This window comes from Columba livia, chromosome 11, assembly GCF_036013475.1.
Source record: "Columba livia isolate bColLiv1 breed racing homer chromosome 11, bColLiv1.pat.W.v2, whole genome shotgun sequence".
NCBI lineage: Eukaryota > Metazoa > Chordata > Aves > Columbiformes > Columbidae > Columba > Columba livia.
In genome coordinates this window covers 19619442-19642220 of record NC_088612.1, presented here as the reverse complement: position 1 = coordinate 19642220, position 22779 = coordinate 19619442, and the positions used below count along the sequence as shown (strand labels likewise).

General features: G+C 55.7%; 2 protein-coding genes across 8 annotated transcripts; one reads left to right on the top strand and one right to left on the bottom strand.

Moving 5' to 3' along the window:
• Window positions 1-21: 21 nt before the first annotated feature.
• ISLR (immunoglobulin superfamily containing leucine rich repeat) lies at window positions 22-4156 on the top strand. Of its 5 annotated transcripts, none has more exons than XM_065077088.1 (2): window positions 22-155; window positions 1715-4156. In XM_065077088.1, exons 1-2 carry the CDS (start codon window positions 47-49, stop codon window positions 2971-2973), a joined length of 1368 nt encoding a protein of 455 aa, XP_064933160.1. In that variant the 5' UTR covers window positions 22-46; the 3' UTR covers window positions 2974-4156. The 5 variants fall into 5 exon arrangements, with proteins under 5 accessions (XP_064933160.1, XP_064933165.1, XP_064933163.1 ...); XM_065077093.1 differs by lacking the exon at window positions 22-155 and adding an exon at window positions 196-290; XM_065077091.1 differs by lacking the exon at window positions 22-155 and adding an exon at window positions 201-290 and having other exon boundaries at window positions 1662-4156.
• A 2026-nt stretch (window positions 4157-6182) lies between these two features.
• Window positions 6183-21618, bottom strand: STRA6 (signaling receptor and transporter of retinol STRA6). 3 transcript variants are annotated; one of them, XM_065077077.1, is made up of 18 exons: window positions 21173-21618; window positions 16850-17193; window positions 14810-14888; window positions 14341-14426; window positions 14051-14190; window positions 13730-13896; window positions 13457-13582; window positions 12653-12720; window positions 12434-12510; window positions 11747-11808; window positions 11292-11472; window positions 10424-10499; window positions 10211-10344; window positions 9331-9448; window positions 9053-9154; window positions 8066-8229; window positions 7482-7619; window positions 6183-7164 (listed from the first exon to the last, which is right to left on the bottom strand). In XM_065077077.1, exons 2-18 carry the CDS (start codon window positions 16972-16974, stop codon window positions 6986-6988), a joined length of 2022 nt encoding a protein of 673 aa, XP_064933149.1. In that variant the 5' UTR covers window positions 16975-17193; window positions 21173-21618; the 3' UTR covers window positions 6183-6985. The 3 variants fall into 3 exon arrangements, with proteins under 3 accessions (XP_064933149.1, XP_064933151.1, XP_064933150.1); XM_065077079.1 differs by having other exon boundaries at window positions 16850-17000; window positions 21173-21552; XM_065077078.1 differs by having other exon boundaries at window positions 16850-17188; window positions 21173-21531.
• Window positions 21619-22779: the final 1161 nt, after the last annotated feature.

Below are 22779 nucleotides of genomic sequence, written 5' to 3'. Positions count from 1 at the left end.
GGGCAGAGGTTGGGGTGCTCCTCCAGTTCGGGGGGCAGAGGTTGGGATGCTCCCCCACTTCGGGGGACGGGAGGGGACCGGGCGCCGCAGCAGCTCCGGGGGGGCAGACGGGAGGAGGACGGGCCCCCGCAGACGTTTTCCGCCAGCAGGAGTGGGTCGGTGCCATGGAAAACAAAAGGGCCCGGGGGACGGGGAGGGGAGGAGAAGCCCGACGAGGGCCGAGGGAACCGGCGGTCCCGTTTGCTCCAGAGGAGCGAGGGCGAGCGGGCTCCGTCCCCCTGCAGCTGCCGGTGAAGGGGCGGGAGGGGAGCGGGGAACCGGGGGGAGCGGGGCCGGGGGTGAGCGGGCTGGCCGGGCCGGGGAGGGAAGGAGGGAGCGAGGGCTGGATGGTTATTCACGGCTCTGGTATGCGACGTGCCGGCCCTGCTTCCACCGCCCCCGGGCTGCCTCGGCCCGCCCCGGCCGGGGGGCAGCGAGAGAGGCGGCGGGGAGAGGTAACTGCCCCCTCCCCGGGGGTGGGATGTTGGGGGTGGAGGGGGGATTGGGATGGAGCCGGGGTGGAAGGGTGCTCGGGGAGCTCAAGAGGCGCGGAATCCCCCCATCGTCCCGGGGCTGCCCTGGGGGTGAGCCCCCAGCCCTGCTCCCCCCGCATCCCGTTGCTTGGGGTGATGGGGATCTACCCCTGCAAACCAGCATCTACGCTTTGCCTTGCTGAGGTGGATGGGAGGCACCCCAAAAAACCCACCAGCAAGCGGCTTTAAATGCATCAGCCAAGGGGTATCCTACCCCCCCAGCGCTGGGCTGTCACCCCTCCATCACCCTCAGAGCCCTCGGGGCTCCTTCCCCATCCCTTCAACCCAGCCCTGGAGTGTCTATCCCTGCAGGACACGGCCCTTTGTGGCTCCCTCTGCCCCCCACCCCAAAGTTGTCATGTGGGGCCTATTCAGCCTCTCCCTTGCCAATAAAATGTCTCCCCCCTCCAGCTCTAAATGACAGGGTTGGGGACTGGAAGGAGCAGCAAAATTTGCCTACAAGGCACAGACAAAGGGGTCTCGCTGCCAGCTCCTTGCAGAGCTGCCGTTAACCTCTTCCCGGGTGGGACACGGCTTTCAGACGCTGGGAACCAAGCGTGCACAGACCCCTTGGCAAGTCAAGGAGGGAAATAAGGAGTTAGCTCCGAAATATTTCACTCTAAAGATTTCCAGGAGCCAGGGACCCCACACTCTCTTGCTGAGAGAAAAAAAAAAAGCACTTGAGAAGCTGTTTTTTTCCATGACATGGAAAAAATATGGAGTTGGGGGTTGGTTTGAGGTCTGAAAGCGTGCTGAAAATCTCAGCAACTGGATGGTTTAAGGGAAGGCTGGTTGTGAAAGAGCTGGGTTGCTCTGTTTCTCCTCATTCCAGCCTCAGCAGGGTGAACTCTGAATCTCCAGCTTACACTTTTCGTCCCAAAACCTGGGGAAACAGCAACCTGGGTCTTGGAAAAGGTTTAGGGGAAAGTTAGGGGAAAGTTCCCCACTCATATAGGCAGTCAAAGGCTTTGCTCTTGGTGAGGAATTGCACTCTTCAGATTAGGGAATATTTCAAATAGCCTTTTCCAGCTGAAGTGCTGGAGATAACCACATGGACACTTCGCTCTTCCTCTTCTTTGATCTTACCAGATCTCCACCTTTGCTCGACCTGTCCCGTTCATTCCCCCTGTCTCTGTTGGCAGGAGGAAGGATGAGGCCCCTGCTTTACTGCCTGGTGCTGGCCGTGCTCCTGGGACCCTGCCTGGCCTGTCCCAGCACCTGCTCCTGCTCCACCAAGAAAAACGGGCGGCTCTTGGCCGAGTGCGCCTACAAGGATCTGCAGGAGGTACCTGAGGGGTTGTCCTCCAACGTGACCATCCTCACCTTGTCGGCCAACAGGATCGGCTGGTTGGGACAGGGTTCCTTTGCAGAGGTTCCTGAGGTGCAGTCGCTGTGGTTGGGCTACAACCAGATCGGGGTGGTGGAGCCGGGAGCTTTCGCCTTGTTGGTGCACCTGAAGAATCTTGACCTGAGCCACAACAAGATTGCAGATTTCCCCTGGCAGGACCTCCGGAACCTCAGCGGGCTGCAGATCCTGAAGATGAACAACAACCGCTTGGCCGGGCTGCCCCGGGATGCTTTCCACTCCTTGAAGGACCTGCGCTCCCTCTGGCTCAACGACAACGAGTTGACCACCCTGGCCGAGGGCACCTTTGACAATCTTCCCTCCCTGTCTCAGCTACAGATCTTCAACAACCCCTTCAACTGCTCCTGCAAGGTCTTCTGGTTGAAGAAGTGGACCGAGAACACCTCTGTCTCCATCACCAAGGGGGGGTCCACCCTGTGTGTGGCTCCTGGGCGGCTGAAGGGCAGGGCGGTGACCGACATCCCCGACCACCACTGCGTTGCTCCCTCTGTGCAGCTCACCTACCTCTCCAACCTGGACAACACCGTCACGTATGACGGCCTCACGCTGACGCTGCACTGCAGCGTGGCGGGCAGCCCCCCGCCGGAGATCAGGTGGAAGATCCAGACCTCCAGCCGCCGCATCGAGATCAATGGGCCCAACGTGGCGCGGGACGGAAACGTCAAGCAGAGCCAAGAGCGCTTCTGGGTCTTCAAGAATGGCACCATGGCCATCCCCAACTTCAGCAAGGAGGATGAAGGCATCTACACCTGCCTTGCTGTCAATGATGTGGGCATGCGGGATGTCTCGGTCAATGTGGCTTTGGCTGGGTCAGAGAATCCAGCTGAAGACCTGCTGCGAGATGACCCCCTAGCCAGCCACCTCGGGGGGCGGAGCTGCTACAAGGGGGATGAAATGGATCCCTCCGGCGCTGGAGAAAAGCTGGTGATAGTTTACCACATGCCAAGGGAGTCGAAGAGCAGGGCTGGAGGAACGGTGCCCCAGGTCCCCCTGGGGACCCTCCTGCTGGCTTTGGGTATTGCACTCTGCCATTAAAGCAGGGAGAAGGAAACAGTGCCTCAGGGGTTCCCCCTCTTTCTGTAGCATTTATCTTCACGTAGTGCCATGCCTTTGCTGAGCTTCTGAGAACTGGGGGCGGGCAGGAGCCAAAGGGGGCCAAGACTCAGGCCCAGGGCTTTTAGTTCGACCCCTCCTTAGATGGGGGTCAGGGCTGGGCTCCATTAGGTGAGAGCTTCCAATAAGCTCAGGTGACACAGAGTAGATCCACACCTGCTTTCCAGGCCTTTAAATCTGCCATCTCCTGACTTATCTCCCTCCTGAGACCAAAGGATTCAAGTCCACTCTCAATAGGGTGACCATCAGCCATCTCCAGAGCCCACCACTAGCTCTCCACCACCTGCAGCAGACAGCCGTGACCAGGGAGGCGATGTCTTGCAAAGAGAGACCTGTGACACCAGAGATGACATCCCCACCATGACCAGTACCTGGGTCCTTGGCTGGCCAGGCACATCCTTCCTACCACCAACCTCATGTGAAGCACCAGGAGCAGAAAGACCAGTCTGCAAGCAGGGAAATGGCCTGGCCATGGGGTCCTGGAGTCCCAGGGCATGTGGCTTTGGGAGGACAGAGATCTGATGGTGCTTTGTAGCAGGATGGGGATGGTAGGACACATTGGATGGGGCCATGCGCTTGAATCAGTCCGTTTGGTAGAGTAGGAAAAGCTTCCCCACAGGCTTCATCCCTGCTGGGTGCACCCAAGGTGCCCTGGATGTCACAGGATCCGGCTCTGCCACCCTCAGAACCTCTCTCAGATGTGATGCAGCTGAATTTTCCTCCACCCCAAAGCCTGCGGTCCAAGCAGATTGACTGGGCTGGCCCCGCCGAGCTGCGCTGCTCTGACCCCAGATTGAGGGATCGAGCTCAAAGAGACCCATATAATTTCCCAGCGCTCCTCTCAGATGGGAAACCAAGTGGGGGCTGGATGATGGAGCGGGAGGAAGAAAGATTGGGAAAACCCAGATGATGGAGAGAAGCTGAGCTGACCTATAAGCCATAAACACACTCCTTAAGTGCTTTAGCATTCCCACGCAGGACATGTACACCATACCCAGCTGCCCTGGGGTGCTGGGGGACCCCTTGCCTTATAACCAAAACTGTATGGACAGCAAAGTCTCAAGAGCAATAAATAACCATTATTTTTTTTCTTTTTTTAAACAAATTGGTGCGTGCTGCCTCTGTGCATCCCCAAACCCCCAAGACTCAGCATCAACTGTGGTACCACAGCTCATTGCCAACCCCCTTTTACCCCAAAGCCCTCCCCATGCTGTAGCATCCCCCCCATGATGACCAGGGAGGGAGGATGTGGCCCATAAACAACCCCAAAACAGCCCCAAAACAGCTAGCAGCTCCTTGCATGATCAGCCTTTCATGCTGACAAGTAGGCACATAGTTTTCCCATTACAGGCAAAGAGGATGAAAAACATCACGGCCCTAATGAGAGTTTCGGTTTTCATTTCATAGGAGACAACTTTTAACATCCTCTCCTCCTTGCCTGCCTGGGAATAGCAGGGTACAGGAGCTTATTCCTGCAACTTCGGCTGGGAACAAGGTTTGGAGTCTAGGATAAGAATTAAAAAAATAAGATTTAGTGTCCCAGTAGCATAAACCATGCCTGACAGTCTCTGCCTGCCTTGCAGAGCCACTGCTCCCCCAGCTTTGCTGCTGCCTGGCTGTTTTGTCTCCAGAAAGGTGAATTCCTGTGCATTTGCCTAGTTTACTCATGGCTTGTATGGCAAATTACAAGCGATATTAAGCACCTCTCAGCCATAACAAGCAGGACAGCTGCACAGCTCCTGGGCTGGATGCTGCAGGTGATCCCACGCTTGGCATCACCATCCCCACTCACCACAGCCACCAAGCCCAGGATGCCGCAACCCCCATCAACTCTTCTCTGTCCCTCACAGCAAGACCCAGACCTCAATTCCCATTCCCTACGTGGGCTTTTTTGGTTTTGTTAAGGGCTGTTTTCAGCTGGATCAGGTCCTTGAACCATCACTGCAAGGCTGGGTGGAGGGGACTGGGGATGCGCATGGCAGAGCTATCCCATGGTAGAGGGTTTAGAGAGAACATGAGAAGCCACCATGAAGAAGAACAGCTCAGTTCACCCCCAGGGCACCCTGCTTATGTCAAATAAAAAGAAAACAAGCAAATGGATGAAGCCACCCCCTGTCTTCCTCCTGGGGCTGTCATCTCATCTCAGCCCCAGCCAAGACATCTCCAGGAAGCCTCTGTGTAAACAGATGCTGAAATCCAGCTCCACCCGTGGCCCGGAGCTGCGCAAGATTTTAGGGATTATGAGGCTGCCTTCAAAGCCCCAGTGCCTGGGAGGCTGGAGATGGGATGGGCTGCAAAGGAAAGCTCAGCCTTGGCCTTAGGACAACCCTTCACTCGGCACACACAGGACACCCAGCACCGCGTCTATCCTGCGCTCAGACACGCAAACCCCAGCACGCAAACACGGGAAAAAACAGCTGGAATTGCACCTTGGGCTCCTGCTGTCGTAAAAAGAAAAACCACCGCTTCTGTCACCCAGCCTGGTGACATTGTACCAAGTGCCAGATGCTAATCCAAGACGATTAGAACCGGTCAGGGCAGCGGATGCGACAAGGCCTCGAGCATCCAAGCGCAGCGGGTGGTGGTTTGGGCAGCAGATGAAGGCAGAGACCCCCCCCTCTTTTGCTGGGGTGGGCGGGGAGGGGGTCAGGCTCCCACCCAGGGAGCTTCAGTGTTGTAGGAAGATGCCAGGACACTCTAGACAAACCCCAAAGCACAGAGCTCAGCCTCACTCACCCCCAAACCACAGCAAAGGCAGGATTTTCAAGGCATGCATCATGTGAAGAGGTGATCCAGTAACAGCCTGGACACCTACCTTTGGTGTTTTAACCACAAAACGTCCTGTTTCTGTTCCCATCCTGTAATTTAGGGAGCAGAAGTTTTGATGGGAAAGCAAGTCAGTCAGCTTTGTATTCAAATTTCTCTAAGGTGAGGAGAAGGCATCACAATTTTGGTCCCATTGCATCCAGGTCAAGCAGATGTACTGCAAAGCCTCTGCTCCATGTGGCTGGAGCAAAGTCAGTCCCAACCATCACCAAAATATGTAATATACATATATATAGGCTATCATAGTCCTCATGTCCCTTCTGCGAGGTCTGGCTTATTCAGGAACGGCCAAGAGACCCTGAGCGTAGGAATGAGGTATGTGATTTATTAACCTTCCCCGACTCGGCACATCCGAGTGAGGTGTAAAACTGCTTTCTACGGATTCAAGCTCAGCTCGCTCAGAGGGTCACCAGCCCTGGGGAGTCGCTGGCTTTAAATAAAACAGGGGGTGGCAGAAAGAGCCACTAAGGGGACGAGAATTATGGGGAGAAGAAAACAAAGGGCTCTGCAACCTCATGGCCCAGAGCTGTGGGATTTTCTCACAAAATTTGGGACAAAAAATAAGTCCTGGGGTTAGGTATGGTGCCAGACAGCCAGGATCAGAGCCAAAAGGGAGAAGCTGGGGATGGGGGTGGCAGTGGGGATCTTCTCGGCAGGTGGTTCCTCATGCCCAGCCTGGTCAAGGATCCCTCCACACATGCAAACATCCCCCCTCTCCCTCTTTCCTTGCTGCCCTGGTGCTGGGGACTCGTGCCTGCCTTGCCACGGGCTGGGAAGGCGACTGTCAAGAACTTGTGAGCTCACTACAGGAGTGACACCTAAGATGTTGCTGAGCTGCCCCAAGGGTTTATCTTGGCTCACCAACCCCTCTCTGTCCAGGCCAGGCTTAGAGGTGATCCGTTTATCTTCACCTCTGGACCTTGGTGGTGGCTCAGCACGGACCTAGAGCTAAAAACCAGCCCCCAGCACTGCCAGAGAGGGACCAGTGGTTGGAGAGGGGTGAGAGGTGCCCAAAACTCCTGCCGGCACAGGAGGAGAGTCAACAGGAGACGAGGATGGGGCAGGAGTATGTGTGGGAGGCAGAGAGAGGTGGGGGTCTCTCCGGAGGTCAGGGTTTGGGGGGGCTGAGCTGGGTGCCGTTGGCCGTGGGGTCGGAGAGGGCGGTTTTCCGGCAAGCCGTCAGCGAGGGGTTGTTGAGCAGGGTGTAAGCGAGCCACCAGCGGGCTCGGCTCTGCTTAAACCTGGCTCTGCTGGGTGGCGCCTTCTTGGGCTGCATCAGCTGGATGCCTGAAAGGAGATGGGGGGACACACATGATGCTTTCAGCCCCAGCTGCCCAGATGCCTTCCACACCCTGGGGTGAAAACAGATGGTATCTGGCACGGGCAGAGGAACAGGAGCAGCTCCTGGGATGGAGAGATGGTCACACACCAAACAGAGGAGGTGACATCCAGGTGGAGAGGACATCAGAACCACAAAATGGTCCCTTCACCCCAAGGCACCACCAGCATCTCTAGAGGAGCAGCAAAGCCACTGAGGACACCCCCACGCCACCCCCTGGCGATGGGCCTTCCCCCCGCTATGGTTGGCCATGGGAAGGTCTCACCTTCTTCCACGCCACCAGCCCGAAGCCCCCGTGTTCCCTCGGGCCCGGCTGGCTGGAGGAGCAGCAAGCAGAAAGCTTTCATCACCGGGTGGGACTGGCTGACCTCGATTTTCAGATAGTGGCAGTACGTGTGGTAGCCTGGAGGGACACAGCCCAACAGTAAACACATGTAAGGGGGGCAGACCTCACAGTTCCCCCCTCCCTCCTGCCCTGGAGCAAAGGGGAGGGTTGTGGATGTGCTCCAGTCCTGAAATCCCAGCAGGAAAAGCAGAGGAAGGGCTGAGCTCATCTCCCTGCTGTCTTTAGTACAGAATTGATGAAGGGCCACTGCCCATGGGTTGGGGGTCTGGCCACCAGTGAAGCCCAGGGGACCTCAGTAGGGCATCACCCACCCTTGGGGACGGGTGGAAAAGCAGGAGCAAGCAGGTGGCAGGAGAAACCACTCGCTCCTGTTGTTCCACCTGCCCCTTTCTGAGCATAGAGCACGAGGACATGAAGCCACTCTTGGTCCTGGCACCTCCAGGTGTCCCCGGCCACGTCCCCTGGGAGCTCCATGCTCGCAGAGGTGCTGCAGAAGAACCTACCTGGGTCAAAGGTCTCCACGTTGCGGTTCAGCAGGCTGATGTCCAGCTGGCAGAAGTGGATGGCGTTATAAAGGCCAGAGATGACCATCCTCCACACCCCAGCCAGGACACCCACCAGGACGTTGATGGGGAAGAGTAGGTAAGTGACGATGTAGAGAGCTCGCCTGTGGGTGGAGAAGAAAGTGTAAGGAACACAAACGCCATGGGATGGGAAGAACAGCCCTTCCCTGCCAGAAAATCCTGCCAAAATAATCCTCCCGCCCTTCCCTCACTCCTCAGCAGACATGGTCCCTGCTTGAGGTGTCTCCATCCCATGTGGAGATGAGCAAACACCCATGCAGGCACTCAGAGAGACACTTGGTGCACCACCAGGACTCCAAAGCTTGGCCTCCAGCACACATAGGGTCTCCGTTTCTCCTTGAAGATTTAGAAACCTGCCACCGTGTGAGTGTGAGGGTTTGGAGTGGAGGACACATGGTGGTGCAGCTCCCCCGGACCCAGGAGAGCCTCCAGCAGCCTCCCGGCTTTGTGGGGCAAGTGATGGAGATGCTGGAAGTGCCCTGGCTGGATGGAGAAGGACATTTAGACCCATCTGCCACCCTGGTCTGCAGGCTGAGGAGGTGACTCAGGCAGTGACACTGTGCGTGAGCAAGGGACTCCATCAGCTGGCAGCATCTGAATGGGTCCAGACGATCCTGAGGGCTCTGGGCTTCCTCTGAGGCTTGAAATGGGGGTGGTGGAGCTGGGCACAGACCTCACCAGCTTCACCCTGCCCAAACCAAGGCTGCAAATGGACTGTGGACCTCTAAATCATCCAAAGACAACTCTCCAGAAGCACAGAGCCACCTAAACCCCTCAAACTCACAGACTTTCCCCCTAAGCTTGTGGCACAGAGGACACCATGACATCAGGGACATGTGCAAATCCACCACAATCCCAGGGTCCTGGGCCTCAGGAGGAGCAGCTCTGCCCCCCGCGTCCCCATACCTGTTGGTGAGCTCCTTTCGGAGGGGATGCTGCTCCAGGAACTGGTAATGAGCTGCCAAATTCTGCACGATGACAGCAAGCACCAAGGTCAACCAGAAGGGCCTGGGTGGGAGGGAAGAGGCAGGTTGGACACCAGGAGGGTCCCAAGCATGAGACACCATCCCAGGCAGCAGAAAAGTTGAAAGAGCCCAAGGCAGAGCATCCCCTAGACACAGGAGTGCCCCAAAACACACCACGGCCATGGCACCCCCTTGTGTCTCCCATCCCCATGCACTCACCACATGTTACGGATGATTTTAAAGAGGTGCGTGTTCGTGCCAGACTGAAGCGGGATGACAATGAGGAAGGTGAACCCCACCGAGCAGATGAAGAAAATCACTTGTTGGATGAGGAGACCTGGGAGGGAGAGACATGAGGAGAGAAACCATGGTGGGGAAGATTGGAGAAGCAGTTTTGTTCTTACTCCCCAAACCTGTGCTCATTACTGACCACGTCTTTCATTTCAATCCCATAAAAAGCTTGTGAGATCCTTTCCTGCCTCCCCCAGCCCAAACACAATGCTCCACGTGGGATTTAATTGCAAGTTCAGCCTTTCTTATCGTTCCCCACATCATCCCTGCCACGAAGAGCCATCACTCGGGGCAGCAACTATGATGCCTCATCATAAAAATCAGCCTGAGCTCTGATTGCTCATCATAAATCCCACTGAGATCAGCAGTGGCTCTGGCAACCGGTGCTTCACCTCCCTTGCTTTGCTTTAACGACTTGAAAACCAAGACTTTTTTTAAACAGGAGGTAGGTTGACAGCAGCACAGTGAGATGCAGCCGGTGCTGCTGGGGATGTGCCAAGCACTGGATGGCCAAGAAAACCTGCAAAGGGGTGCAGGGAGCTCCTGGGGGGCTCCCCAGCTCCTACCTCCACAATCCATCTGAAAGTAGCTTCTCAAATCCATATATTTGGCCTTGAGCCAAAATGAGTTGTTGTTCCCCCTTCCTCCCCCCATTTTTCTTCCCTATCATGTGGTCTTCCCCACCAAAGCACAGATTTTGTTTGGGAAGAAGAAGAAGAAAAGCCTCGCAGCCGCTCCTTTGCGAAACAGGGCAAGAAAGGGGGAAGATAAGCTTAAATCTGGGGGTCCACCCCCCAGCACCCTTTACCCAGGCAGGCAAAAGCCGTCTGAAAGCTGGCGAAGCTCATCCAGCAGACGATGGCTCGTCGGGATGGGCGGAGGATGTGGGCTTTGTAGAAAACATCCAGCACGGCCCCTTGGTAAAGCGCCTTCAGGTTGGTCCTGGGGAAGAAGAGCAAGTACGGCTGCATCCCATGTGGGTGCCAAGGTCAAGGGCAGGGGAGCAGTTAGCAGCCCATACCTGTGCATGGCCAGCGTCCGCAGCAGCATGGCGCAGGTCAGCAGGCAGCACAGCACCAGCGAGCTGATGTAGCAGACTGCAGAAAAGTAGGGGGGAGACAGCCGGCTGAGGGCTGCAGACAGCCCCAGATATGGGTTTTTATTGTAAAACCTAGCTCAGGGACATTGAAGTTGTGTGGATGTACTCCCAGCAGGGCACCGTGCCTCAGTTTCCCTCCCTACCCCCTTTGCGATACATCGCCCAGGTGGGTGTGAGTTGTGAGACAGGGAAAGAGAAGCAGTGGGGGAAATACAAGGAGCGAGGCTAGCTCAGCACTGGAAAAATCATGGTGTGAGCCATGGTAAGCAGGCAGTGCGGTGGAGAGAGCCTGGGAAAGTGGTTGCAGAAAACGGGATGCTGGTGGGGGAAGCAAGAGGGAAAAGAGAGGATGAGAGGGGGTTGGTGACTAGAAAAGCCGTAAAAAGGACCCCCCCCTTGGCTGGTGGCACCCCAAGGTAGTGCCGTGGAGGGAGAAGACACCCCTGCCATCCCCACACACCCCTGTATCCAGGGCTTTTTAATTATCCAGGCGGGTCGGGGGCCATCTGCTCGATTCCAGCACATATCAAAGGCTGCAGCCGAAGGGCAGCATCTGCGGCGCGGTGCTCCTGGCACGCGGTGGCTGCCAGGAGACGCCTGGCACGGCCCCAGGCTCACGCCTTTCATGTCTGCATGGCTGTGGCTTCAGCGGCTGGTTTTTCAGTCCCCTTGGAAGCTGCCCCATCACCAACCAGTTTCCTGGACCAGCCTCTGGGTTAAAAATCTCTTCGATAAGTTCCAAACCCCTCCAAAAATCCTCTATAGGTACAGGACCTGGCTGGGAACCCACCTTCCAGTGACCACAGGTAGTACTTGACAGTATTGAGCTCCTTCTCCATGTCCCCTGGGACAGCTGGGTTCTCCGAGGGCACCAGACCAAACTGCACCAACAAGACCACAATGTCCTTTGTCATTCCTGCCCTCACAATCTGGATGGTGGGGACGACGGCGACCAGGAGCAGCAGGGCGACCTGAGAGGGAGATGTGCCATGTGAGCCCCTGGTCACGGAGTCCCATCACTGAGCCACCTCCTTGGCTTAAAGACTTAAGTCTGGCTGAGCCCTGGAAGCACATGGCCGGTTCCTGCAGCTCAGCTGAGGGGTGGTAATACCTTGAGGCACGTTAATACCATCCCCGTAGCCAAAATTATGGTGTGACAATGACCTCGCAGCTCCTCTGCCTTGAGAGGACGCAGCCAAGAAGGTGTGGAGGGGGGTCTGCTTGGGGTTTAACCCTCAGCATCACCTGGTAGACGGCGATCACGGCCGTCGTGATGGACAGGACGAGCTTCAGCGGGATCCGGAAACCTGGAACGCAGAATTGGAGGGGATTCAGGATGCAGGATGGTGGGGGAAGAGGAGAGGAGGTTGCCAGTCCACCCAACCCAGCAGCCAAAGCAAAGAGACAATGGAACAGGACAGTCAAATGTTAATTGGGATTTCCCCAGGGAAACCCTGCAAGGAGCAGTTACTCAATACTTGAGCTGGATTATTTCCTTTCTGTTGATCCTCCTTTCCCAAAAGCCCATGAAACCTCATGTGCCCACAGCACCGAGTCCCCGCAGCCGTGTGTCCCTTGGGGTGTCACCCCCGGGACAGCCCCTGCTTCTTGCACAGGAAGAGAGGGTGAGGAGCAGCTCCCCATTCCTGGCTGTTAGGGATTTTATCAACTTATTGTGGATTTTATTCCCTTATCAAGCATCGAGGCTGCAATATTAGCACCACCTCGGCCCACCCGTGCTCCCGTGGGGGGGGGTCCAGCTCCCCACCCCAAACCGCAACAGTTTGCGCGAAGCCGAGGTGTCGCACGTGCGGCGAGCGGCAGCTGCTGCAGCGCAGATGCTTCGGGGATGGAGCCAAGAAAAGCATTTGCTCTCTCCGGGGATGGGGCAGACAGCCTGTTTGCCGAGCTGCAGCACAGCCCCCAGCCTACCTTCCTCCGGAGTGTAGATATAGGAGCGTAAATACGCCTGGACCCTTGAGAGGAGGCTCTCGTCTAGCTTTGTGGAGCTGGAGGAGGAAGGAGAGGGTGAAAAAGGGTGTCCCTGGAAAGCAGGGACCCTCTCTGCCCCTCGTTGTGCTGTGAAGGTGCCGCCAACCCAGGGATGCTGTCCCCATTCCTAGGCGACACGTAGGAAAGTGCAATCCTTACCTCCCCTTCTGCGGGCGTTTGGACAGCACAGCCTTTAGGTACTTCTTGTAATAACCTCTCCCCGGAACCTGAAGGAAAACAGCCCAATTTGAGCACAGTGTGGGACAGGGAGAGGTGACTCGTGAGCATCTGCATCCCAGCCGGCAGCCACCTCCTTGATCTGTCACCCAAGGCCACCCACCCATCACCAGCACAATGCCCCTCAGCACTCTCTGTATGGGATGCAGGTGACGTGCTCCCAGCCCTCGTTTGGCTAATGAACATGCTGCAGCAATGCTGGCAGCAAATCCTCCAGTGCAGCAAAGGTAGAAATAAATCTGCCTTGTTCCCACTAACAAAGCAGCCCCAAAACCAGGCACACCGGTAGGACAGCTCAAAAACCCTCCTTCCCATCAGCAAGCACCCAGGGGTCACTTCAGTCCACGCTGGGGCTGACGGTTTTTGTTTTTGAAGTAGGTTTTTCCTCCTCTCTTCCCACCAAAGCCTGGCATTTCCCAAAGGACCGGGGATTATCCAGCCTGCCGGGAAAACAAGGCGACCCCAGTCCCAGCCTGAATGGGATGCATTGATGCCTTAAGCCTCTTGTACTAAGAAGTTTACTTCAAAGATGGATTTTTTTTCACTCCCTCTTCAAATCCAGCAAGATAAACAGAGCTGTGACCTGTGCCGGCAGAGGCAGCTCCCGGTGCCGGGTGGGGAACACGTGTCCTGGGAGCACCACAGTTCACCCAGGAGAGCTCCCAAAACCATGCAGGTCCATCGGGGGGGATTCTCCCATGCTACCACCCCACAGATCTTCATTACCTCCTTCTCCAAGGTATCCTCCTGGGCGGTGAAGCTCCTGATGAGCAGGGCTGGATACCAAAGGCTTAACAGCACAAGGCAGAGGATGATGGGGATGTAAGAGAGCGTGGAGTAGTACCTGTATATCTGGGGAGGAGATATCACATGTGAGAGCACCCCAGCCTGGACAGGTGACACTTTAATGTCATTTCAAGGAGGTGGTGAGGAAGCCACCTCCAACCCTGGGCCACACCAGCCTCCCCACTCCTTCCCCAGCCCGTGGGACACATGTACCTTTGGCGACTGGGGACAATCCACCTTCTGCCAGATGTGGACCAGGCAGTGGCACCAGGACAGCAGGCAGCCAAGGAGGTAGCTGAGCCTGTGTCGGACAGTGGCACAGGCAACTAGAGGGTAGTAGAAGGCAGGGTAGTAGAGTAAAGCCAGGATCTTCCAGTACTCTAGATGGGATATTGGGAAGAGAGAAGGGAGAGAAAAAACAGGGAAGAGAAGGCGACGCCCTCAGTAAGGACCAGAATGAACAGGCTCCTCAGGGGATGCTGCACAAATCCTGGGTGGGGAGGACTGTGGTGCCCAGGAGGGAGCTCCTCTTACCCCGGGTGCTTTGGGAGGACTGGGTGATGAGCGGCAGAGGGTCCCTGTCCAGGACCAGCACGCACAGAGAGGAGAACAAGATGCCGAACACCGCAGCCACCAGCCCGCGGTTGCCTTCCTCCTCCAGAAAGTTGGCCGGGCTGCAAGGCAAGGAAGGGATGAGCTGAGAGATCACCCTGTTCCCCTCATCCGCTGCCCCAGAGCTGGTTTATCCCACGCTGTGCCCCAGCATCCCTCCACCTGCCTGGCTGCAGGGTGACAGGGCCCCTGGGGACCGGGATACAGGGTACCTGAGCAGTCCTGGGACGCCATTCCAGCAGCTCTGGTGGAGATGCCTGCGTTTCACCAGCAAGGACAAGCCCATGAGCACAGCCAGCTGCCAGAAACCCAATGGAGGGAGCAATAAATACACAGGGAGGGGGCTGGGACCTGCTGCTGTGTGATGGGAGATACCATCTCCACCCAACACCCTAAATCCAGCCACGGTTGAAACAGATGCTTTTCAACCTGCTCTGATGAGTTACAGCCTCAGAGGGACCATGCCAGGAAAAAATAAATATAAATCAAAGTCTTCCACTGGCTACAGGCACAAAACAAAGTGTGGAGACGTGTGAGTCCCTTGTTAGAGCATCCCAGCTCAAGCCTTGCTCCAGCTCAAGCTGAAGAGCCCAGACCTGATATTTGGGGGTAGACAGACATGACCCAAGCTGGGAGACAGTGAATATGATAACCCACCCCTGGGAGCTGGCAGGTACTTACAGAGATGGGTGCCATGCAGATGTGGTACAGCTGAGGAGAAATGGTGGGGTCGCAGTCTGGGATTGCATTGGGAAACATGCTAGAAAAAGGGGGGAAAATAGCATGTGGTTGGATTCAGTCCCGAAAAGGCAAAGCACAAATGTTGGGCTACACGTACAGGGTGGCAGTATAGATTTTGGTGTGATACCCAGCGAAGGTATCACTAACTGGGAATGAAGACACCCTCATGAGGTGACTTTATGATCACAGAGATAACACAGAATCACAGAATGTCAGGGGTTGGAAGGGCCCTGGCAAGCTCATCCAGTGCAATCCCCCCATGGAGCAGGAACACCCAGATGAGGTTACACAGGAAGGTGTCCAGGCGGGTTGGAATGTCTGCACAGAAGGAGACTCCACAATCCCCTGGGCAGCCTGGGCCAGGCTCTGCCACCCTCACCCCAAACAAGTTTCTTCTCATATTTGAGTGGAACCTCCTGTGTTCCAGTTTGTACTGGGGAGTGACCCCAGGCTGGACGCCCTCCCTGCACGTACAACCATGCCAGGGGATCAGTGAGCAAGGATGAACCTCCTTTTTACCTCTTTTACACCCATACCTCTTCTGGCTCTGTCTTTTTGAGGGATGCAACCTGCAAAGCAGCAGTTCTGTCCAGTTGAGGAGGCTTTGTTTTATTTCTTTGCTCTTTGGCCTCCTCTGCATCCCTTAATCTCTGCTTTGTCCTCAGCCCTTCTCCTCTCCCCAAGGCCAGGCAGGATCATGCCCAGCCACCTTCACCCAACACCGGGCAGTAAAACCCTGTGCTGGGGAGCTGAACCGCATCACTTGCAGGAGGGGAAACCCCCAAGCCCCATAAGTCACAGGGGGCGACCCCACGTGCCCCTCCAAACCCCATAGCACTGAGATGGGAGAAAGGGCAGAGCATGGCTGTAGGGAAGGGTGCAAGAGTGAAATTAGGATTTCTGTGGCATCATATGTCCAAGGCTGACAGAAAAGGCTTTATAGGACCAGCTGACAGTAGCAAAGCTCTGATTTCTGCCCTTTGTTTTTTTTTTCTCTGCCAACGGCTGGCCTTGGATAGACCAGGAAGTTCCCGCTGTCCCAAAATACCCACGCTCTGGAAAACCAGGGCACCTGCTCGCAAGATTGAGAGCACAGAGATACCAAAAGCCCTTCTTAGTATCACTAGGGCTTCAGGATTGAAATCCAGAGCATCCAAGAGCCATCGGATGGGCAAACCCCCTGGTGCTGCCCCCATCCCTTCACCCAGCACAGCTTGCTGCAAAGGAGGACACCCAGAAAATAACCCGAAGGTCTCCAGCAGAGGTTTGGGTCATGCAGGGGGGGCTTCACCTGGGGAAACTGGGGCTGGGCAAGGAGATTTCAAAAGCTGTTTCACAATGCAGGAGATGAAGAATGAAGAGAAACCCTTTGGGTTGGTCACCGCTGGGATCTCCTCCTGCTTGCACTCAGGATTAGGTATCAGTCAACTGAGTGGCGTAAAACCCGCCCGCAGAGGACTAAGTCAACAGAGGGACAATAGATGCTGATAGATGGGCCTTGGGACGCCCAGTTTCCAGCCTTGTGGGACACCTTGGATAAACCGTCACGTCGCTCTGTGCCTCAGTTTCCCTTCCCAGCCAAGCATCCCAGCCCTGCCATGTCTTCCTACCCAGAATCCCAGAGTCAGAGCAGCCCTCGCCATGCCAGAAAAAGCTCTAGGGGCTTCAGAGGGGTCAGGGCAGCAGTTTAACACCATGAACTTGATGTTGAATTTCAGGGAAGGCTAAGCAAAAGAGAGTACATTTAGCGGAGATGCTCACTGTGGGATTTATCCTAGTTCTTGCCAGAAACACCCTGAAGAAATTATGCATTTTTAGGAGGCCAAAACAAGCCTTTTTTGTCACCTTCCACTCACCCAGGAATAAATCCTGGCTGTGCTGCTCAGGGGACATTGCTCTACAAAAAGGGGACAGGCCAGCAGCCACCCAGGGTGACAACAGAGGGACATGTGGCACCCACCAGGGAGGCTGGACACTTACTCATCCTGCTGCACTGCCGGCTCCATGGTTTCGTAGATGTACCAGTCGGAAACGAGGTCCTCAGTGCCACCGAAGCCCTGGTCCAGCAGAGCATCCTGTAGCCCAGCGGAGCCGTTGGTGGCCATGGTCGTCTCCTTCCTCTCTCCACGGGCTGAGGAGAGACGGTGAGAGGCAGCCAGAGGCAGAAAGCAGCCGGGATTTCCCGAGGTGAGTTCTTGGAAAAGCAGGGATGGAGGCGCCGAGCGAAGAGGCTTTATCTTTTTCAGTCACTCCTGCAGCCCGGGGAGGGGACCGGGAGCTTTCAAAATCCAGCTGTGCCTCCAAGGATCCGGCTTTTATCTGGACTTGGAGGGAGGGAGAAGGGATGAATGTCCCCCCCCAGCACAAGGCGAGCTCTTTGGGCACACCTAATCGTCCCCCAGCCGCTCCCTGCCCGCCGGGGGATGCTGAGAGCCTCGCAGCCTTTGTTTGGGTTGTTTTACAGCTTTAACGCACACAACTCGAAAACCGGCGCAAGGGTCAAGTTTTTGGGCTTGGCAGCATGGGCTGGCTGGCGAAACGGGGATGAGGTCTCACCCATGACCTGTGTCTCCAACATCCCTCAGTGCCACCAGCCCCCCGCCATCCAACATCCAGCCTCCCCCAGGGGAAACCTCAGCCCCTCTCCTTCTGCAGCCATCCAAAAGCAGAAGGATTTGTCGCAGTGCCAGACCCAACATGCTCTCATTTGTCCTTCTTCTCATTATGTTTTGATGACTTTGGCCCAGGCAGCCCCACACCCTCCGCTCCTGTCCCAGAGCTACATTGCACAAGCTGCAACCTGCCTCCTCTGCCATCGCTATGGATAGGCAGTGCCCAAAGATGTCCCCAGATGCCCAGCACAGCCTCCAAGCCCCAGAAATCAGCCCAGGACCTGGGGACACCTTGTCCCACAGCTGAGGGATGTCACCAAACCCCCCAGCTCTGCTCAGTGGCTCTGAGGGGACAGGCAGGAGGGGGATGACTGAGCAGCTGCTGTTTGTACAGCTGGCATTCAGCAGGGTCCGGGATGGAACTAGCACACAGCTTCAAAGAGATTCCCCAAATCGGGGCTGTGGCCCCATCTCTGGCCAAACATTCACCACCACGGCCACGTTGTCCCATGGCCTGATTGATGCTCCACTGGATAGCACATCCCCGGCCAGGTTTTGGGTCCCCTCCAGGGAACTCCCTCTAGACCAGAACCTGTGACATGGGCTGGGAACTTCACTACCCTTCCCAAACGGCCAAAACTCAGTGAGAAAGCCCATTTCCTTTGCCCCAACACGTGGCCCACAGCAGAGTGACCCCACCACCCTGCTCCATACCAGCAGAGGAAGGACAGACCCCACCAGCCCCACTCATACAGACCCCAGACCCCATCCTCAACCCCTCAGCACTTGTCCCAGCCCCAAGGCATCAACTCTCCAGCCATCCCTTGGTTTTGCCTGTGCGGGGAAGCAGTTCTGACCTCACCTCCCAGGAATGTAGCACTCCGTAAAAAGAGGTAGAAAGAGCCTCTAAAGCTCATGGCAGCGCTCCAAAAGCCACCGTGGGATTGCCCGTGCCCCTTTTTACCTCCCCGTGGGGTCAGTCAAAGAAGGGCAAGCAGAAGGAAGCAAGATCTCCCATCCCACCAGCCCACCAGCGTTGCCGCATATGACCCACCTCCCAACAAGCCAGCAGATGCCACCTTGCCAGTGCCCCTATTTTCAGCTGTCTGGGGACATGTCGGCTGCAGAAAAGCAGGAAGGAAAAGAGAGAAAAGCCCAGGGAGCCCCAGCAGGCAAGTCACAGCCTGAATCCACACCGGGCAGCATGAGAACAAGATGAGAAGCTCCAGCACATCCTTGCTCAGGGTATCACGGACACCCATACCCCAGGGCTTCGCTGCACATCTCTGCCTGGGTGTGGGACCAAGGTGGGTCAACACTGACCCAGCACCAGCTGTTCTTCAAATCCTCCAGCCCAGCTTGCTCGTCTTCATGAGACAGATGTTCTCCTGCACCAGGGGAAGGTCCCTTCTTGTGGTCCACCAAGCAAGGTGACAACATCCTGATCACCATCCACAAAAAAACAGGTGTCTGGATAAATCAGGAGATGCTTCAGAGCCTCCAAGCCATCTGCTGGACACCACCAGGTAATGAGTGATGCTGTGATGTGGGGACACCCAAGTCTGGACCCCAACGGATCTCCTATTGCCTTGGTGCTGTGTTGGAGCAGGGACCTCACTGGTGATGGGCATTTCAGCCATGGAGAAGCACAAGATGAGGGTTTCCAGCCTTACTGTGGCACAGGGAAGGGTTAACCCCCTATTCCATGTCCTGGTGGAGCAGAGGCAGGTGTGCCAAAACCCCAGCAGGATCAGCATCCCCAGCCAGGGCAAGGCCACGCTCCCCACCCTGCTTGGCGGGCGCTGGCTCCCCCGGCCACGGCCAAGCCAGGAGCTCCCCGGCTTCGCAGCCAACCCCCGTGCCCGGCGTTTTTCCCTGAAACCTGATCTTTTTGCTCCTCTGCGTAACCTCTGCCGAAACAGGCTGCGCCTTTTGATCGCAGCGGCCTCGCCCGAGATTGATGGGTTCAATAAAGCTCCTGCATATTCTTCATTTCCCACTATCCATCACTCTCTGGGGAGCTTTTGCATCCCACTACTATGAATTAAACTGGGGGGGGGCGTGGAGAGAAGATGGGGAGCCATAAGGGAATTACCCCCCTTCCCTCCTCCCATCCAGCCTAATGGTGATGCCTTGTGTACAGCTTTTAATAAAAATGATAAAGATCTCATTTCACAATTGTTCAGGGAGCCCTTGGGCCGGTGGCGGGGGGGAAGAGTTGTTTAAGTGAGATCTCCTCTAATTCAATTGCCATTCGGGAGCAGCACTGGTGGCTGCTGGGCTGTCCCTGCAAAGCCAGGTGACACTGGGGTGGCTTCAGAGGGCATCAGCAAAGATGAGCTGGTGACCCAGCTCCTGGGATGCCCATTCCCAAGGGGGGATTTAGCGACTTCGGGAGAGGTAAAGCCCTGTCTCAGGTCAGAACCTGAAAACTTCAGCCCCCAAAGTCCACCAAATTCAGCATCCCAGCCCCAAAACAAGATGAGAAAAGTTGGTTTGCAGCCACTCCTCCTCTGCTGGGAAGGGCGAGGGGACAGTTGGTCCCATCCCTTCCTTCCACTGGTGAATTTGGAGCCCTCTAAGCCCCAAAGCCGCCCCAGTCCGTCCTTGCCCGGAACTCTTTGAAGCCTTTACTCATCTTTCTGAAAAAGCAGGGCTTTTTTCCCTGCATGGAGATCTCCTGCTGTCCTCAGATTCTCCAAACACAAGTGCTGAGGAGCCCACCCACACCCTGCCCCATCCGGCCAGATGCTGGGACCTCCGGGAAGTCACTGTCCCCAGGGGGCTGAGGACGCCCGACTCATGGCAGCGATGAGCCACTGCGGGAAGCCCGGTGGCTGGTGAACTCCCCGTGCCCCCGGCTCCGCATCCCTCTGGGAAAACCCCCACCCGGGGGCCGGGAAAAGGCCAGACAAAGTTTTTCATCCCATCCAGACACCCCCCAGACAGTGTTCATCTCCACTTCTCACCCAAATCAACCCCCTTCTCCCCCAAATCCCACCTGCACCCCCACATCCACCACCCCGGGGAGAGCCAGGAGCCCCCCCAGCCCTTCACAAAACCCTTTCCTCTGCAAAGCTGGAGCCTTGTAGATAATAAATCCACCACCGAGATCATAAACACACCAGAGCAAGGCAAAGGCAAAGCCCCTTTTGCATTTTAAAAGCAAAAGCAGCTTCAACATTGAAGCCAAGGAGGGTGTTTAAAGTTATCTTTAGGCTCCTTCCCCCCACTTCATTTCAAAGCACCTGCTGCAGATGAAGCCCCCTCGCCCCACAAGCCAGGGGAAGAGTCAGGATTTTGCAGGATTGTACCAAAACCTGCTGATAAAGTCAGAAAGCAGCCCTGAGGGGTGGTCAGGGCAGAGCACCCCATCATCCCAGCTCCTCTGATGCTGGGGGGTGGAAAAAGCATCACCCAGGAATGCCCCACTCCCCCCCCCCCCCCCCCGCAAGAGGGAGGTGAAATCACTGCTTCAGGAGAGAGCTGGGATTTTTTGGGGTGGCTCCTGCACCCTCAGAGCAGGTTTTGCCTCCCTGAAGCTGCAGATTTAAGCTCGCATTTCCAACCTGGAGCAATCAGCTCCGCAGGTTTATTAAGCCTGACTTCCCCCACAACGCCAAGTTTGCAAGAAGTGATGACAAAAAGAGGGGGGAAAAAAGATGAAAGAATAGGAAAAATAAAAAGTTACCTTGTCCAGCCACAGGCTTGGCTTGCTGGAGGTCTCAGGAGAAGCGTGGCCTTGCAAAGCTGGGTCTAAAGCATCTATTTGCGGGCGCCGGGCGCGGATGCAGCCATGTGAGCTGCGAGGCAAAGTTCAGAGCAGCGGGGAGCGAGCGGAGGCTCCGGGAACTTTATCCCCTCCATCGCAAGGAGGCCTTGGCTGGGGGCCACCCTGGGCTTTAGAAAATTAAAAACAACCAACCCCGTGCTCCGCTCTCCCTTTGATTAGGCAGAGCTTTTCGGGAGAGGAGGCAGCTCGACCCAGCCCCCTTCTTCCCCTGCTCAGCCGGGTCTGAGCTGCTCCTTCCATCCGTGCGAAGATTTAAGGGCACTGAGATGCTGCTGTGTCCCCCCACATGGGATGTAAACACCTCTAATTCCTCTGGGTGTAAATCAAAAGTCCAGCTCCTCATTGGTGTAAATCAGTTGAGCCCAGTCCTTTGCCCAAATCCTACAGATGTTTATTCAGTGCAACTTGGGAGGGGTGGGAAGACAGAAGGAAAGCTTAGGTTCGGTGCAAGCTTGGGGACACACATCCTTGGTTTGGGGACACGAGATCATCCTCCCCTCAGGGATGGATGGATCCTGCCCAGGCTTTACACAGCAAGCACCATCGGTGCAGAGTGATGGTACCACAGCAGTGGGAAAACAATCCAGAGGGGGTGGGGAAGGGATGCAAAACATTTTGGGGTGCAAACTGGGGGTTGCATTGCCCCAGGGGTGAGGACAAGAATAATACAGACAGCTTTGCCACACTGCCCTTATCCATCTGCTCCTTGGCCAACACATCCTTCCCACCAGCTACATATAGTCCAGGAGACAGAAGTTTACAAAAAAAAGCAAATCTGGACAAATACACACACGTGACAGCAAGTGAAGCAAAGGAAAATTAATCAAGGTTGAAGATTTAGCTTAATTTTTAGCCAAAACTTTGTAGTAACACTGATCAAAATGACCTGCAGGCTTTTTCCTTTGCTCCCTGAATTTGTTTTCAAGTCAGAAATGCCTCTGTTAGTTCCCAAAGGTGCTTCCTGAGACAGCAGAGGGACTAGAAAAGGGTTATCAGAGAAGGAAAAGCTTAAAATTCAGAGTCACGGGGCTGATTTTCCTCCCTAGACAACAATATTACAGTGATGCCCATCCTGGTCTTAGCTAAGTGATCATTAATTAGACGCACAACAATCCTGGAGGTCTTTATTACTACCAAAACATCTCAAGGCACTGTAATGCCTTGCAAGAAGTTGGTATTCCAGCAGTTTGGGCATTTTCTACTCCAAAAAAGGCTGTTGGGAGAGCAGATGTGAGCCTTGGGTGTGCAGTTCCTAAGGTTTGCTGCTCTCCTTCCAGGCGACAGGGACCAGGTTAGGAAGAGCTTTGCAAGGCACAGATGAACCGAGAGCTCAGTGGCAGCCCCAGATGCTCCTGAAGGCCTTTTTATGCTTCTGGAGAAGCATCTTCACCTTGTGTGCATTGATGTTCTGAGCCTGTTTTGTCTTCTAACACTGGATAAGGTGCTGGAGCACTGAGTTTTGGGTACAACCCTTCAGCCATGAGCGAATCTCTGCTTTTCACTGT

Coding starts and splice junctions, on each gene's coding strand:
- ISLR (XM_065077088.1), top strand. CDS start 47: ATGCTCCCCCACTTCGGGGGACGGGAGGGGACCGGGCGCCGCAGCAGC. Junction 156..1,714: donor TTTTCCGCCAGCAGGAGTGG/GTCGGTGCCATG, acceptor CTCTGTTGGCAG/GAGGAAGGATGAGGCCCCTG.
- STRA6 (XM_065077077.1), bottom strand. CDS start 16,974: ATGGCCACCAACGGCTCCGCTGGGCTACAGGATGCTCTGCTGGACCAG. Junction 9,155..9,330: donor AAAATCATCCGTAACATGTG/GTGAGTGCATGG, acceptor CCTCCCACCCAG/GCCCTTCTGGTTGACCTTGG. Junction 8,230..9,052: donor CGAAAGGAGCTCACCAACAG/GTATGGGGACGC, acceptor CTCCACCCACAG/GCGAGCTCTCTACATCGTCA.